Source organism: Haplochromis burtoni, unplaced genomic scaffold (assembly GCF_018398535.1).
Source record: "Haplochromis burtoni strain Fernald_Lab_line unplaced genomic scaffold, NCSU_Asbu1 Contig_1176, whole genome shotgun sequence".
In the NCBI taxonomy this organism is placed as follows: Eukaryota; Metazoa; Chordata; class Actinopteri; order Cichliformes; family Cichlidae; genus Haplochromis; species Haplochromis burtoni.
In genome coordinates this window covers 49,206-67,737 of record NW_024583537.1, presented here as the reverse complement: position 1 = coordinate 67,737, position 18,532 = coordinate 49,206, and the positions used below count along the sequence as shown (strand labels likewise).

The window sequence follows — 18,532 nt, the reverse complement described above, 5'->3', positions numbered from 1 at the left end:
TTTCAACATTTTCAGCAATCACTCACAATCCTGGCACTGCCATGGTATCTGTAGTCTGCATTTACCACATGTGTATCTGTAGCAGTGAACACATCGCACAGTGGCATGATTGTTCTTGCATTTGTGTTTGACCTGACACATGGCTCTTTTTCCAGGGCTAGGTGTGGAGGGTTGTGTCCAAAGCAACTGTTCTTTTCTTGCCTTCTTCCCAGCTACATGAGAGTGAGCCAACTCTCTTGCAAGCTCCACCAGGAAGTCCACCCGTCTTTCCTTCGTCCCGGTGCATGCTTGATACAGCACATGTGCATTCAGTGCTGCCATGTCAATCATGTTATAAAACACGGCGACTGGCCAGCGCCGTGTTCCTTTGCGGACAGTGTACTCCCGAACCATCTGGTCCATCACATCCACGCCACACTTTGTTTTGTTGTAAAGGGTGACAGTGTTTGGCTTCCTTTTGGTGGTGTTATCAGTCTGAACCACGCTGTGCATGCTGCTAAGAATATAGACTGTCTTCTTCCGTTTGGCCGCATACGCCGTCAGCGTGGCAGCAGAGGTTGAAAACACCTAAGAAATAAGATAAATTGTTATTTCCATAGCCCTTTTACACACAATGAAACACATAAACATAGAACCACAAAAGACCTGCAACATACCTGAGTGGTGAATTCATTGCGATCTGTCTGTCTAGTGGATTGAGGAATTTCCCTGCGAATCTTGTTGACTGTGCCGAGGATGGTGGTTTTCCGTCTAAGAAGTTTTTGCGCAAGTGAAAGCGATGTGAAAAAATTGTCCGTGGTAACATTTCTGCCCTTGTCTAGGAATGGTTCCATCAGCCTCATACTACATTTTCAGAAAGTCTCTCCCCAGTGGGACGATTGGGGTCCTTGCCAAGATATGGGAAGACATTGCAAATGTACTTGGATTTTAGGTCGCAAGCCACCCAAAACTTGATCCCAAACTTGTCAGGTTTACTTGCAATATACTGCAGGAAACAGCACCGAGTCTTTGATGGGAAAAGCTGTTCATCAACGGTGATATGTAGACCAGGGTTGTAGCACGTGATGCAGTTGGTGACAAATGATCCCCACACACTGGAAATTGCAGCGAACTTATCAGTGAAGTGTACTCACTCACTTTTTATTATTATTTGTTAATATGTGTACAAATGGTTGGGTTTTTTCTACAGTTTTTATCAATAAATCTCAGCAACAAAGGAAATACACCCATGTGTGTTGATTTCTCCCTAAGATGGCAAACTGAAACACAAGTTTCCTTGTGGCTCAGGAAACTAACCACTCCAAGTGGCTCAGCATGGCCCCACCTTATTTACATAACAAAAGCAGCTGTTCACAGGTGATTAAAGATATTAGCTAAAAGCCTACCAGCCATTTGGCTGCTGGTGAGGACAGACTGGCCTCACTGGTTTGCGTTCTGAAACCTCCGTGTGCTCATGGTCCTGTACAGATTTGTGATGTGTTATTAAACTGCTGGTTTGCTGCAAACTGATTGGTTCAGAGCTGTCACACCTTAGCCAGTATTTCATCTTATTTTGAAAAGCTTCCTCTTGATGGTTTGGCAGGATGTGATGTAGAGAGCGAGCAGCAGGTGGCAGTAGTGATGTGCGATACCACTGATTTCCTTTCCGATCAGATACCAAGTAAAATTCAAGGTGGTATCGACGATACTGATCCGATACCGATACTTTGTATATAAACTTATTCTATTTATTGTATCTTTTATTGTATCTCAAAGTATAGCGTCATAATGATTACAGGACATCAGATTACTTGTTCTTATCACTTAATAATGCAGAATTCATCATATAGAAATAAAAAAACTGAAGTTGTGAACATCTTGCCTGCCAATCAGATCTGAGAGAAAACTCGAACACAAAGATCACATCCAACTTTATTTATTCAGACTTTCCTAACAAAGACACAAATTTCCCAAAGGAACGTCAGAACTGTGGCGGCAGCGTTAGCGATCCATCCAGAAACCCACAGCATCAGTTTGTCAGCTAAACTACCAGCTGATTGATCACAGGGAGGGGTCGGCGATGGTCTCGATGGTCTGTGATGGTTTTCTCATGGACTTCTGTTTCACAGTCAGCGGGTTCGCCACCTGCTGGATTTTAGAGAGAATGCGCTTCCATGTCGGCTTCACTCTTCAGATCAGGAAGCTACAACCAATTTTTTAACTTTATCACTTCTAAACTAACAAGTTATTAAAGATGAACCAAAGACCACACCTATTCTGTGCATTGGTACCTGTATATATGAACTTCAGTTGCTTGTGTTTATAGGACCACCTTGTGTCTTCCTTTTATATTTTATTTTCCCTTGCTTTAAGAGCTCTGTAACACCGAAATTTCTCATCCGTGGGATAATAAAGGTTTATTCTATTCTATTCTAAACACAAGCTCCAGGAGCTGTGAGGAGGGTGTTCGTGTTTCCTGAATCAGTAACAGCTCACAGGTGAACAGGATGTATGCAGGTAAACTGGAGGGTCCGTCGAGCTGATCGGTGGTTTCCTGAGAATAATGTCGATACGTGCATGCATTTATACAAGCTGCAGATGGAGACTTTGTTTGCCAAGGTCTTCAGTCTTGTCAAACCGCCTGACACTCTGGCAGACAGACACAGAAACCCTTAACCTGAAACACCGGTACAGGTTAACGTGGAGTCGAAGTCTGAATAGAATAGAATTCAACTTTATCGTTGTTACGTCCCCCCTACCATGGTGGAGGCAAAAGTTGGAAGGAGACAGCAACACTGGACAACCACAATCAATGAAGGAGGAAGACCACAGAACAGTTAAGTATCAGGCAGGATTTATTGGTTGCTTGCCTGGATAGTCAAACTTATCAAAAGAAAAGAGGTGGGGGAGGAGGACTGGGCCGTTGATCCAAATCAAAGCAATTAATAAAACAAAAAAAGGTCGATAGCTTCCAGGGCCTAACTGAAACAAAAAATGCAAAACAAAAGGCCTACCTAGCTACTCGTCAAAAAGGTCAGTGAAAACATACAAAAGTGGCATCAACCGCATAACCTAGTGTGTCTAACAGTTTAAAACCTGCAACCAGTGTATAGGGTACCCCAGCTTACCTGTCCAGCCTCCCACCACACATAATACAAAGAAGCCTGTTCGCAAATGTTTGTCATAGCAGAAGCCAGCAGCCACCAGCTGGCCAGGGAGCTGCTCATTTGTAGTAATCCTCGGCGTGTGATTGGCCAACTGGGCCCAGACCAGCCAATAGACACATGCCAATCAACTTCGAACTGGCCAATAGGTGGAGGCTTGACACCTGAAAGATAAATAGAACACAAAAGCAAAGCCACATCTCTTGGCACGTTACAATCGTCATTGCAGATGTCACAAGTACAAGGCAATGAAATGCAGTTTGCATCCATCCAGAAAGTGCTTTAGCAATAATACAGATATATTACAGAATATGGATCTATGTTACAATGTACACGGTATAAAGGTATGTTAGGAATATGCTATAACTACAAGTATGTACAGGCTGTAGTGAGTGTACAAGCTATGTACAGGCTACGAACAGTCTGTTTAATTTTAACCATGTACAGTGGTACAGTACAGGGTGAATTGAGACAACCTGGTGCTACATATGACAGACGAACACAGGATTACATAAAGTGCAATGTGCAAAAATGTGAAAAAAAAACCAAGACAAGACAGTGCAACACTAGACAGAACAGGCGAACAAGGAAATGTGCAAAATATGAGTTGTGCAAAAGTAACTTGGTGTCTGAAGGTGTGTGTGTGTGTGTATGTGTGTGTGTGTGTGTGTGTGTCGCTCCAGTCACTGAGGTTTCAGGAGTCTGATGGCTTGGGTGAAAAAACTGTTCCATAGTCTGGCAGTGAGGGCCCGAATGCTCCGGTACCTCCTTCCAGAAGTCAGCAGGGTGAAGAGGGTGTGTGCGGGGTGTGTGGGGTCCTCCACAATGCTGGTGGCTTTGCAGATGCAGTGGCTGCAATAAGTGTCCGTGATGGAGGGAAGAGAGGCTCCAATGATCTTCTCAGCTGCTCTCACTATCTGTTGTAGGGTATTGCAATCCAGGTGCTGAGGAATGATTGTGTTGAATGCTGAACTGAAGTCTATGAACAGCAATCACACATATGTGTCCTTTTTGTCCAGGTGGGTGAGGGCAAGGCGTAGGGTGGTGGCGATGGTGTCATCTGTTGATTGGTTGGGGCGATAGGCAAACTGCAGTCTTAGGTCAAACATCTGCAAATCCAAACCCACAATGGTTATGCTTAATTCTATAGTATTCATACATAAATATATTTGTCTGACACCTTTCTCACAGAAAGGAAAACATTTCTTCAGTTTGTGAATCATTTGAAAGTCTGATTCAATAAAAGGACTAGATGTTACAATCCCTGATATTGCATCACTTCTAATGGAGAACTGGAAGCTTTACCAGCAGGACACATCATCAGTTATGTGCCTCAACTTAACAGGGTGTTTCGGCCTTTTATCACATGACACCCTCTGCTGAGACAGGCCCACTAAAAGTTGATCAAGCCTGGGCATGTGTCTCACGGTTAGCTGACTGCCTTAGGCTGCCCATGTGTTGTCAGCCCTCTGCAGCTATAGCCAATGACTGGTCCTCTCAGCATGCCTATAGCATGCCGTTGCAGCTGTCTCCTGACTCCAATTTCTCTAAGTAGCTTTGCTGTTGTACTGGCAACAAAGCCCCTGCACCCCACTTTCACCAGGCACACCCTGATCTTCCAGCCTCTGTCCTCTGCCTCAGCTCCCAAGTTTGCATACCGCAGCTTCCTATACTCAAATGCTTCCTCAATTGCTTCCTCCCATGGTACCGTCAGGTCAATGACATAAGCACGTTTCTGGGAGTTAAACCAAAGGATGAGGTCTGGTCGCAGAGTAGTTGTTAAGATCTCTGTGGGGAAAATGAGTCTCTGATCCAAGTCGAGTTGTATCTGCCAATCCCTGGCAACCTTCAGTGGTCCCACATCCGGGGTTGAAGGGCTAGTCCTCAGCTTGTCCCCATCCCAGACAAATGCTAATGGATGCTGATGCTCCTCTTGGTTTGTGAAAGGCTGAGCATTGATGGATTCCCTCTTGTACTCAACCTTTTCAGCAAGACACCTGAGGAACTGGTTCTATTTCCGTGTATCTGCCCTTAGTAAGGCTAGTCCTACAACCAACCAACATGTTCTTGAGTGTTGCTGGGACTGTACACAGGAGGCAGGATGGCTCCTTTCCAAACCACAGCTGCAGATTTATGGGGGAAGGCAGCACATCGTATGTGGCTCATGTGATGAGACATCGCCTATTAGACTCCATTCTGAAACTGTTTTTGCACTGAAAACACTACATCCGGATGAACAGAATCAAGCTTTTTGGGAAGATGAAAAGTATTTTTTTCAGTCATAAAACAAAAAACATCAAACACTATTGTTTATGCACATGTTGATCATTCACTTTGTGGATCACAAAACTAACTAAATGATTGCTGATTGCCACTAAAGCAATTTGGACTCAAATGCAGGACTCTTAATTTAAAAGATCAAAAGGTTTATTTACAGCATAAGCAAAGATGAAGACTTCAAACACAATGTCAGTGTTAATAAAAGCCTCAGTTCCAGAAAGGCAGGCTTTTCCACAGATGCAATTACTCCACAGAGTCTTTCTCATCAGACTCAAGTTTTCAGCTCCTACCTTAAGTACTGGTAGTGGAGTCAAGGGTGGGAACTGAGAATAAGTCATGTAAAATAAATATTTGACCACCTAAAACCAGCCAAAATTCTGGTTCCCACAGACCAGGCACACAGATTGGAGTCAATCAGCCTCCAATGCACTCTTTTCTGACTTCTGGTTTCTCACTAGTGGTTTGCATTGGATCAGAGTCAGTGTAACTACTGACTGCATGGAGCTGTTCTGTTGCAATGTGGACACTCAAAAACACAGACTTTCTAAAACGATGACGCACTTTAGGCATGTGATGCAGCCATGTGACCAATTAAACAAAGATAGCGGAGGGCATTATACAGCAGTTGTTTTGATTGCTCTCAATTTTGACAGCCCTAAAAAAGATTAATGTCAGTTTGTACTCACTCGCTTTTGTGCATGTGCAGGACTGGAACGTAAGCGTATTGGGCTGTTTCAATGTGGACGCACAACTCTGTGAAACGACTGAAAACGCTAGTGTGGACGCAGAGCGTTTTCACACAAAAACGCAGTTTTCAAATCTATGTCAAATCATGTCAGGTTTGTTCACACTTTGTCTCCCAGCAAGAGCATGGAGGAGATTGCAGGAGACCTGTAGTCACCCTAGAAGAGCTGGACAGGACTATAGAAGGTCTTTAATGAGTCAATGTAAACAAAGAAGTAGATAATTAAAACTAATTAAAAATACAGGTAGCTGATCAGACAGTGGATGTGGCGCAGTATTTGTCAGAAGTGTTAACCCACCAATCCCCTGCAAAGTGTAATTGAACACTAATTTGTTTAGCAATTGTTTACATTGTAAATAGTCAAAATGATAAAGTTATTAGATAAACTATGTTAGGTTTTGTATGTTTGTTGTCTGTCTTCTAGAGTCAAAACCGAACCACATAGTAAGCCCACAATTAATCCTGCTATTACCATAAAAACTGGTTCTACAATTAAAATGGATCCATTAAAGTAATGATGAATGTGGTTATTTATCGCTGTTTCATAACTGAGTTATGTCATTTAGTTTCAGCTGCAGTGAGAAGAGGAGCAGGAGCATTAGAGGCCATACAGTTTGAATGTGGTAGCAAAGGCGCTGTTGCCACCTGCTGGTAAAGTCATGCAATTCCCCAGTGAATATTTAAGAAAAAAATGCTACTATATTTTGCATAAATTGAAAAAGTTATTTTTTAATCTTTCTACGTTGTACAAATATCCTATAAAAAGTCCGTACCAATATTCATGAGTCAATCTGTCAGTTAAACAAATGAATGAAAGGAAGCCGTTTGGGGGTAAAAGATTCTCTTTACTGTTTATTCAGCAAAAATGTGCCAATTTATGGTTTTTATCTTGATATTTTGTTGTTGTTTTTAACTTGTTTTTAACAGTGCATCTTCTGGGCTGGTTTTGAATGGGACTAAACTTTAGACTTTTGGTACCACAACTGCATCTGTCACCCATTTCATGTGTTTCTTTATGTAGTATGAAGATGCATTTTTATACTGCAGGATATTGCCCATGACATGGACAGAAACTTCACTTGACTTATTTGAAGCTTCTTAAAATAGTTCTTAGCTCCTTTTAAGCTCAGAAGTAACTATTTGATTTGATATCACCTGGCACTTTCCCTTTAAATTGATCAAATCTTCCACTACTGGTGCACACCAGTTCATGTTTGCAGAATTTGACTTGACCCAGCAAGTTTGATAAACCACCAGGTCCCAGTCACTCCTGTCCATGTGTACAGGGACAATTTTGATCCCTCATTCTGAATCATTCATTTACTCACATGTGTGGACAAAATATAACTCCAAACTTAAAGTCTTTCCAGTTCTGAAAAAATTGGGACACTGTGTAAAAAGTAAATAACATGTAAATAACACTTCATGCAATGCTTTCCAAACCTCATACACTCAGGGCCATGAGTACACCACTGAGTAGCATCCCCTGTTCTTTTAAGTTTGTAAACATCTGGCCTTAAAAATGTTGGCCTTTGTTTGTCCGATATAGGATTTTAGCTGTTCAACAGCCCGTTGTCATCTCTTTCAGAGCCAAAGGTGTCATAGTCCTGGCTCAGTTTACCCAGTGTTTTGAGTTTTCTTGTGTCTTTTGTCATTTTGCATTACTTTTTATGTTTAGGTCCGCTGTGTTAGTCTGGGGTTTATTCTATAAGACCTGGGTTGGTCTGTTGAGATTTGTTTATTAGATTTCCCCTTGTGTCCTTACCATCGGTCTCCCGCTGTGTGTCTGTTGTATGAGTTCTTGTGCCTTGTTTCACCTCCCCGTGTTTTATTCCATCATGTTGATGTATGTTTCCCCGGCCCGTCATGTCTGCTCTCTCCCTCGTACTCCCTCGTACTCCCTCACTCCCTCTCATCTGCCTCTCCTCCACTCGTGCATCCTGTTCCTCTGTTTCCTGTTTTATCCTTTTTCCTGTGAAGGTCTCATGTTTCCATGTTTGTTCTGTTCAGTTTTGCTTCCCCTGTCTCATTATGATTATTCATGTCAGCTGTGCTCCTTGTATGTTCTCATTTTTTCGTTATCTTTCTGTGTATTTATGTCAGCATCTCACTCAGTCCCTGATAGTTGCGTGTGATTCTCCATCTATTTCTTAGTGTGATCAGTTGTTTAGATTTCCCAGTTTAGTGTTGAACTGTTTATTCATTCAGCAAATAAAGCTGTGGGCTTTTTTGTTTTGTTTTTTTGAGTTTTTGTTTCTCTCAGTAAGTCTGTGTTTTTGGCACCGTTTTCCAAGGCAAGCCGTGTGGAAACACGGGATGATAAGCAGGGAAACACAGACGGACCAACGACGAGCACAGGAGGAAACTGCACACAGAAGGGAGAGGTGGCTGAACCTAATTAAGCACGACGAGCCGGGGAGGAAACAAAACAAAATACGAGACATGGACCTTCAAAGTAAAACAGTAAACACAGAACACGGGAAGCCAGATAACAAAACCTAAAACTAGAACTCAGGAAATGCTAAAGAGCTAAGGAGCTAGACATACTGATAAAGAAACCAAAACACTACCATGATCAACCATGGTGGAATCAAAAACTAAAAGTACAAAAAAACACTGGGTCACCAACCTAGGACCATCACAGTTTTGGTCCTATCCTGCCTGCACACAGCTGTTTTATGACAAAAGGTAGTTTTACTACCACCCGAATCTTTTGTCAGTCACCTGTCAAAATGCACTGTGTTATCAAAAATGTAAGTGCAAATGCCTGTCAGCTTATCAAGCTCTAACCTTTGGTAATGAGACATGAAAATCCCCATTAAAATCTCAGTGGATTGGGGCCAAACTGACTTCCAAAGACAATAAGCAGATGTCACCAAAAGATGTCAGTAATATACAGGAAGGTTGCAAACAGGAGATATGCAGTTCTTTAAAGAACAGAAAGGCATTCTGGTAGAGATTCTGAGATTGTGTTCACTTTGATATGTTTTATCAATGTATGTTTTTAGATTGCACTTTGCTTTAACTGATCAAACACTCATAAAGAACTGGTACCCCCAAGTTTGAGGCCCTGCTTTTCAGCTGCGGGGTCAAATGCTGACTCTGTCATGAACCGAAGTTCAGTACACAAGCTGGACCCAGAAGCAGAGACAACACGCACAGGAGTACGATAAATAAACTTTATTTCAACTAAAGGTGTCCCGGAAGGGTCAAAGGAAAACACGCGAGAAACTAGAAAAACCAAGGAACACCATAATCGGGACTGTGGGAGGCTGCAACAGAAAGAGGAAGAGAGTTACTGGGGAGCGGGGAAATAGCAGCATACGTGGGGGAGAGTGTGAGTCTTACAGTCAAAGCGGGGCCGTGGGAGCCGGAGGGAGGGGTGAGGGTCCGCGGGGGCCGGAGGGAGGGGTGAGGGTCCGCAGGGGAGCTCCAGGAAAGTAGAGGTGATTGGTACCGGAGGCGATCCAAACTCCAGACGGGCAGGTGGACAGGCAGGTGGCTCAAAATACGCCGAGCTGTTACCTGAGCGCAAAGGAAAAGATTAGCGTTTGTTCAGGTAAATGAGGGTTTTCACAACCGCCTTCCCGTGGGTGTAAGTTATCGCTGTGAGACGACTAACGGACTGACGTGGAGCAGCTGGCTGGGCTGGATCAAATAGTCCACCTGATAATCGCCTGAGATGGAATGCAGGTGTGGAGTTAACAGCCACACCCGTGGGCGTGGGCATCCCATCAGCTCCTCGGACACCGGGCCGCGTACCATGACAGTCTCCAGGTTGGAGAACCGTTTGTTCACAAGTGTGTGGAAGACTGGAGGAGAGACTAACAAATGGAGTAGAGTCGTATACTTTAATGGACTGCTATGTTGAAGAGGGAAATTAGCTGTCCTGCAAAGCTGTTAATTTAGTAACTGACAGACTGAGGTGACTGTATAGATAGATTATCATGAGAAATCATTGCTGCTCATAATTTACAGTTACGCTGTTTGCAGTAAGTCCAGGTTGTTTGGAAGAAAATTGAAACTATTTCTCAGTCGCTTACTTGGTGTTTGCACAGAACCTGGCCGTAAAAGTACAGTAAGCAAATTAGTTTTAGGTTATTTAAAGAATAAAAGAATATCATATTTATGAATATACATTGATCAGTGAGTAATTATGTCTTCCAACAAATTGTATTCTTATAAACTAAGAATGAATACATTAAAAATCCATAGGACTGGGTGTTGATTTCTGGAAACCGCCATGTTGCTCCCATCATGAATACAATGGCTGAGATGGCCTTTGCCACTCCTCCTAATCACATTTTAACTATGTGGCTAGAAACAAGCATCATATGTAGTACACCTATAAGTTACCTTTCATTTTAAAATCATAAATACTGCTTTTAAATTCAACAAGTGCCTTGAGGCAGCTGTTGTTGTTATTTGGCGCTGTGTAAATAAAATTGATTTGAATTAAATTATGTATGACTATCTAACATTTGTACATGTATATTATCATGGCTGAGATGGTTTAACTGGAAAACTCAAAGTTGATCAGTGTTACAGCCCCTGGCCTCGGGGGAAGTGAGCTGGCCTTCAAGGAAATCCAAGCGTGCCAGGACCCACAGACGATTGGCTGTCTGGGGACCCGTGGGTGGCACCTCTGGGGAAAGGTGGCTCAAGAGTTGACAATTCATCTTGTAATTGGAAGGTTGCCGGTTCAAGGCCCAGTTTGGACAGTCTCGGTCATTGTGTCCTTGGGCAAGACACTTCACCTACCGCCTATACTGGTGTTGGCCAGAGGGGCCGATGGCGTGATATAGCAGCCTCGCTTCTGTCAGTTTGCCCCAGGGCAGCTGTGGCTACAACTGCAGCTGCCTCCACCAGTGTTGAGAGTGAATAGTGGAATTGTAAAGTGCTTTAAGGGTCTTGAAAAGTGCTATATAAATGCACTCCATTATTATTATAAAGGGACCAATCAGCCACTGATTGTAGTCACCTGTGCTCTACAAATGGCTGTTGAAAATGTATTCGGGCGCTGCTTTGAACTGAATGTGCAGTTCACCCCACATGCTTCTGTCTGTGAGACTTTCTTGTGAAACGCTGTTTGAGGTGTGGAACTTGTTTGAATAGCGTCTAGTTCTACTGCTAGTTTTATTTTCTACTCGTACGTGAACCTGTTATTTTTGTGTTGGGTATTTGCCGGTTTTTTAGTTCCAAGTTCTTTTTCTGTGAATAAAACTGTGCCTTAACTGGTTTCCTTCCCCCGTCCCATAGCAGAACCGGGTCTTATCAATCAGCTCCTGAAATACTCAAATCAAAGTATCTAATCATTGATTTCCTGACTAGATACTTTGGTTAAGGAGCTACACATACACGCATGCACGCATATAAAACGCTAACAATAACTTGAATTAAACAGGTGCAGCTGATAATATGAGCAGTGACTGTATTGTGCTATTACTTTAGCTTAAAAATGTTTTCCATTAGTAAATAAAGATGACCCTATGCAGTTACACATTACACAAAATGTTGTATAATGTGCAAAATGTACATGTTGAATTGCCATGGAAACCTAAATGTATTCAGTTCATGGTGCAGAAATACCAAATGTGCTTCAGGGATTTGTCCTAATTTGCTTTAAAGTTCTTTTTATACTGCTGATATTAAAAAAGTGAAAGAAGAGAGAAAGAAGGAAAACTGATTAGACTGTTGGTTCTGCAGATAATAGTAGATAAAAGCATGAAATCATTCATGTTTAGGTCGAGTGGGCTAAACATGAATGATTAAATGAGACAATCGAAAGTGTTAAAAAGTGAGTAATTGAGTTCTGTTGGTTTTGCTCCACAAATTACACATTAGTTTTGTTTTTTCAAGAAGCTAAACCATGCATATGCATCGCTGTTCAGTCTGCTTTTCAGCTCTTCTGAAGAACAAAATGTCATGGCGCCTCACCAATGAAACATACAGCTTGCAAATTTCTTTTGAAGTGCTGAGTTTGATGTATTTTAGGTATTTCTTGCAGTACACACCACAGCCAGTCGTAGAAGTCATGCATGTTGTGTTTTCTGTTCTGAACATTTGAGAACGTAAATTATAATCAGACAGAAATAGTCAAAAATTAACAGTAAATAATAAGAAAAATTGCAACGGGAGATTAAACAGAGATAATAAGAGTTAGAAAATGCTGAAGAGAGACCAATGTGACAGGAAGTGTATTTTAAGTCTTTTCTGTGTTAACCAATCGGATGCATTTTATGGTCTAACCCAGTGTGCTCATTTCCCCTTCGTAACTTACTGAAAAACCCTAAGGTGCATTCTCAAGATGGTCGTCTTATGGATTACATTGCTTTTTCTTCATCAAGGAAGTAAGGGGGGATTTGTTTCTGTTTGTTTTTGTTTTATCTGACCATCTGACCAAACTGAACGTATTATTTATGTTGAATAGATTCATATATAGATAGACATAGAGATAATAAGAGAGATAATAACATAAAAACTGAACGTTTTCTTTTACCGCAGATTCTCTGGTTCCAGTGAAAACAGTCCATGTTGGTGAACAGCAACATTAACATGTGTTTTACCAAATGAAGAGCTCGGCAGCAGAAAGGTTCAGTGGTACAAGCAGAGAGTCGGGGATACTCTTAAATTATTAGTGTCACTTTCTGGAAAACCTTCTTCAGAGTTTTTTCAGTCAAGATTTTCTGCACATAACAGTAAAGATTTTAGCAACCTGACCATTTGGAATGTAGCCCAAGAGGATGAGGGAATGTATCACTGTGGAATAGACACCTGGATTAAACTTGAATGGAGTGGGACATATTTGTTAGTAAAAGGTAATGAACTGACCAACTTTTACAAAATGTTTAAATGCCTCTGAGAATGTGGTGAATAATTTACTTGTATTACATTTTGTATTACACAGGAAACACTGAAAGGACATCAAACTATATTGTTGTACAGCAGCCGACAGAATCAAATCCACTCCGTCCAGGAGACACAGCAACTCTACAGTGTTCAGTTCTGACAAATTCTGAGAACAACACATGTTCAGGACATCATAATGTTTTCTGGTTCAGAGATGGATCTAATAAATCTCTTCCAAACATCATCTACACTCATGGAAACAGAACTGATCAATGTGAGAAAAGATCTGACCCTCAGGATGGATGTGTTTATCGCTTCTCTAAGAACGTCAGCTCCTCTGATGCTGGGACTTACTACTGTGCTGTGGCCACATGTGGGGAGATATTATTTGGAAATGGAACTACACTGGATGTTCAAGGTATCTGTGCCTGATTTTGTCTAAAGTACTTTTCAGTTTGTGCTTAAAACACGCTCATATCAAGATCAGTGATAAAACCTTTTTTGTTTGTTTTGTAGAGAAAACAACACGACTGGTATTTATTGGAATTGTAATATTAATAACCTGTTTTGCCATTTCGGTCATTGGAAATCTTTTCTTCATCTGCAACCGAAGAGTATGCAAAAAATGTAAAGGTAAGTGTTGTCAGTAGCTTAACATTTATGTATAAAATCATAAAAACAAGTTTGCTGTAAAACTGCAAGGAGGCAACTATTGTACTAATTGTTAATGTTTAAGCGCTCCATAATGGTTGTTATTTCTTTGTGTACCTCATTAAACAATCTAACTTCTCATTAACTTGACTTATCGCTTCACTTGAATGATACATTTATGTAAGTAAGACTTTTGTAAAAAAAAAAAAAACATCAGAGGAGAAATGTCACATTAAGTGCATTTCACTATCATATATTTATTGTTATTATTTTGTTTATCTTAGAAATAAAAAGTGATACAACAGAAGTACAAACTGACAACTTGTACCAACCAGTAAGTAATCAAACAGATTTTGTGTAGGTTAAATATGTATGCACAGTTCCACATCCTCTTCTACATGTTTGTGTATTGTATAATCTTTCTGTTACTACACAGACTGAAGCTGATGATGATATAAACTACGCTGCGCTCAGTTTCTCTGAAAGAAAAACACGAGGAAAAAGGACAAGAGAGCATACCGAGGACACTGTTTTCTCCTAAATGTTGAGTTAAATGAATATGACATTGTTGAGCATCTCCTTAATATTAAAATAAACCTTAAATTAAGTTTTGGGCCTTTTATTTGTCACTCTTTGGCGCCCTTTGTTTTCTTATTTCTTTTCTAATTTTTCTTTTTCCATCTTTGTTAAAAACTAACCCCCACAGCCCCCCACTCCAAGAAAAACAAATCTAGTGTTTATTTGTACGACAGTGCAGGAAAGGAAAGCATGTTACTTAATTTGCTTTGAAATTGTCTTAATGTAAGTGCATTTTCAATTTTTAATTATAATTGAACCTTTTTTCATACAGGTAGTCCTTTTGAGACTCGGTGTCTCATTTACAACAGGGGCTTGTTTCAGACAAACAAAGAGTGATATCTAATCCTACATTTTTACCAAGTAATCTCACTCCGCAGATCAGTTGCAAATGTAAACATGAAGAGACCCAAGAACTTCTTTTTATAAGAAACTTCATTTTTTCTGGTTCTGTGTGCTGTGTTGTATTATTTTAACCAAAACTTTGTCCTCCAAATTATCATAACAATCCAGGCAGTTTGAATGTATAGGATTCACCTGTTGTTCCATTCAGTTTATTTTTTTATTTTATTTTTTATAATATCTTGAACTGCAAGATATTAGCTGTAGATAGAAAAAGATATTTAGCTCTGGTGACTACAAATAGAAAAACGTAATAAGTTCTGTAGTGATTAAATATATATCATTGTGCATTGCTAAACAGATTGTGCAACAAACATGCACTGCATGTGCATATAACACTATCTATTAACACTTAGTGTTAACACTCAGAAGAGAGACCGAAAATGAGAATCCTGTCAAAATAATAATTAAGGACCTTGCAAAAATCACTGCAGAATCGGAATTTTGCTTGTGTTTTGAAACCTTCTTTGCACCAGACTAAGCACAAAATCTTAATATGTTACCATTTTTCCATGTTGTGACAAAGCTCCAAATCATTTTAAGGATACTTTAGAGTTAAATTTAATAGCACTTCAAAATCAATGTCAAAGTATAGGTTCAGAAACTCAAGACAGTAGAAAGAACAGTGAAACATCTGTCATCATCATGCTGGAGAATCCCACAAGTAACACCCTACAAGTTCTTACAATTCACACCATGTAGCTAAGTTTGGACTTTATTCTAAAGTAAACAATTTGTGAAGCTGAAATAATTAAAACATTAAATTGTGTCTTTTGGACTGATTGTCAAACACATATATACATAAAGTGGCTCGTGCTGTCACGGTCCGTTCTGCCACCCTCACCTCTTGCTCCACCGCTCTCCTGTCACCGGTTCCAAATAAGCATTCACTTTGATTCATCGCCTGTCAGTTACTCTCTGCCTTACACTAACCCCTCTTTCCCTGTGTTTGCAGTGGCTTCAACACCTGACTGAGTCTCACTCAGATGTCCCTAAATTAAATAAACTTTTCTTGATCAGTAAATCAGTCTGTTTATTGATTCTGCTTCTGGGTCCACGTACAGCACATACAGCACAAAGGGGAAGAAAAGATTCTCTTTTGAATGATAGTAAATTGGTGTTGACATTTACTTCTGGTCTGCCTGACCAGCACAGACCAGGTCAGTGTCATATATTTGGACAGTTTTCAGCATACGGAAGCATTTTTAAGTTTGTTCTTTAGGAAGTAAGGAAACTTTTCAGCAAAAGCTCAAATCAAAAACATTCAGGACTGCAACAACTTCACTGACTCCATCTCCTAGATGTGCTTTATCTTTGTGATAAAGTTTGCTATTTTTTTATGGATCCATGAATCTTTTACTTAGCACAACTTTAAAAAAAATAAAATAAAATAAAACACTGTGCTACATACTGCAGCTTATGACAAAAAGCCTGCAGTCGGCATGTTTCTCCATCCACCCCCCAACAAAAATCAGCATGTAACCTGCATAAGACAACGCAAGCAGCTGAAACTCAGGTGCCTTTATGTAACAGAGGACACCACAGGAAACGAGAAGAAAACACAGAAATACAGAGAAAGAACAAAGAGGGCAAATGTCACAGACTCAGCCAAATGCCACCTGTGAAATCATCAACTCATGTAGGCTAAAAATTGAAAGCAGTTTATATAAGATCAGTCTAACTTGAATGATCTGGGTATAATTTACTGTGACAGTGAAACAACAAGAAAACAACTTCTTTGCTGACATCTCTTATAGTTAGAGAACCTTTGAACCTTTGTCTTTTTTTAAACCCTCCCTGAAGGGATATTTAGTCAAACTTTCCTCAAACAATTATTTGAGTAATATTTTGAAGATTCAATTTATACCAGTAAGCAGCACATCATCCCTAAAGACATTATATGATAGAGTCACACCATCTCTAAGGTTAGCCTCAGTCAAAGACATTTAATACAGAACCTCACTCATTTTGCTCAGAGCTGAAGAAAAAATTCAGGCAAAAAAAGGCAATCTAGTGTCTTGAGTGAACTGTTGGTGTGATTTGTGCTGTAGAAAGAAAATTCAATGAATTAAACTGAGCTGAAGACAAAGCAATTTAAAGAGGTATAATCATCACGCAATCTAAAATGTTACATAACATTGAAATGCATACATTGTTACATTGTATCCAATCGTACATCCTACAGCGCGGAAGAGGAAAACTCACACAAGAGATCAAAGAAACTGATCGTTGTGGTACCTCAACCTTCTCTCGCACAACTGAGCTACTAGCTCTATCTATCTGGAGCTGTTACCTTTATTAATCATGAAGACAAAACAGTAACTTGTAGTAAGATAGTCCTGCACTAAAGTAGCTAAGCCATCTAAAGGATATGTGTAAAGTACGAGATTCAAACTAGTGCTCAAGAGAGTCATGTTTACACGATAATGTAGTGGACATCCAGTGGTGCATGAGTCAGTTGTTGTAGTTTGATTCTGAGTGTGTTGAAACTGATTTGTGTCCTTTAATTCATGCCAATCAAACTGATAATAGAGCTAGAACCGTACTTTATCTGACTTATACTTCTGCTGAGCTACAGTTCAGTAAGATCTGATTGCAATGCATGGTTTTCACTTCTATCTAACTTTTCATTATTATCACATTTCATTGTTTTATTGAGAAATTGTCTGAGAGGTGAGATATAATGTGGGAAATTGTAAACAATGGCCACAACAGACATATGCTGACTGGCTTGATAAAAAAAATCTGAATGCAGCAAGTGGATGGTGCAGTCTGAAACTATGATACATGTTAGTTTTTTGTTTTCTTTTAGTGCTATAAGTATGTTTTGCAATTCTTGCACCCCAAATTGGAATCACATTTTCCATAATTTATGTTTATGCAAGCAAATCCCACTTCATGTCACATACTTAGACTTTTCAGACTTGAATTTGTTGTCAGGACTGATTCTGATTGATTGGGATTCACAAACTCATGTCTATATCAGGAAACACCTATACAGTTGAGTTTGTGAATCACAATGAATCAGAATTAAAGCCTGAGCTGTCACTCTGTAATTAAAAAAACAAAACCTCAGCACTCATCTCATGGAGTAAAACCGTAGTAAAACAGCTCTGTAATGCTTTGCTTTTGTTTCTTCGGGGATCAAAATGAGTGTAAGAACAGCTCATTTGACCTTTTCAGCTACTGGTGGCTTCCTGCAACGCTGTGTCTCACACAGACAAGCCCAGCTGTTTCCGTTCCTTCTTTATGTAATTTATTAGCCATGCTATCAACTGGATCGAAAAAAAAATGTAGTGGATACAAATATGTGCACTGACACAAATTAATATGTTAAAGTTTATGTTCACAAAAAAGGGAACAAAAATCATTGGACTAAACTTTGTTTTGCACTACCAGTCTCAAGATTGTGTCGTAACTCCAGATGTACAAAATCAAAAGCTTAGTAGACTCCCACTCACAAACAAATACATAGTGAACTGAAACCTATTGAACAAGAGTCTTTGTTGTGGTGGGGGCAATGTTTTAGCACACTTTCAGTATTTTCGAGAAATCTGTTTTAACTTAGATCGGGGGTCTCAAACTCGCGGTCCACGCACCACTTACGGCCCACGTCACCTCTGTTTGTGGCCCGCATATTGAATTGAGGAAATATTTTTAAAAATTATTATTGAAAAGATGATTTAATATTAGTTGATATGAGCAGAGCGCTACAGGCATAGCCCTTTAAGAAGCCTCATGGGCAGTGTATTCTGTGCTGCAGGGAGAATATGTGGGACTGCCCCTCCCATTGTGTGTGTGTGTGTGTGTGTGTGTGGCAGAACAGAAGTGTTACAAAGATGAAGCAGATAATGAGCGAGTGAGTGCGCGCGCCCACTGTGTGTGT

At 40.3% G+C, this 18,532-nt stretch overlaps 2 protein-coding genes across 2 annotated transcripts; one reads left to right on the top strand and one right to left on the bottom strand.

The window, feature by feature from the left end:
- Window positions 1-36: 36 nt before the first annotated feature.
- Window positions 37-1,114, bottom strand: LOC121813135 (the record flags this gene model as incomplete). Its single annotated transcript, XM_042216665.1, has 2 exons — window positions 657-1,114; window positions 37-567 (listed from the first exon to the last, which is right to left on the bottom strand). Coding segments are annotated over exons 1-2 (717 nt in total), but the record flags the coding sequence as incomplete, so codon positions are not given.
- Window positions 1,115-12,475: 11,361 nt separating this feature from the next.
- On the top strand, window positions 12,476-14,275 carry LOC102301035 (signal-regulatory protein beta-2). The gene is given in 7 exon segments (XM_005951888.3): window positions 12,476-12,518; window positions 12,673-12,708; window positions 12,711-12,986; window positions 13,076-13,435; window positions 13,534-13,650; window positions 13,953-14,002; window positions 14,105-14,275. Coding segments are annotated over 7 exon segments (987 nt in total). The 3' UTR covers window positions 14,210-14,275.
- Window positions 14,276-18,532: the final 4,257 nt, after the last annotated feature.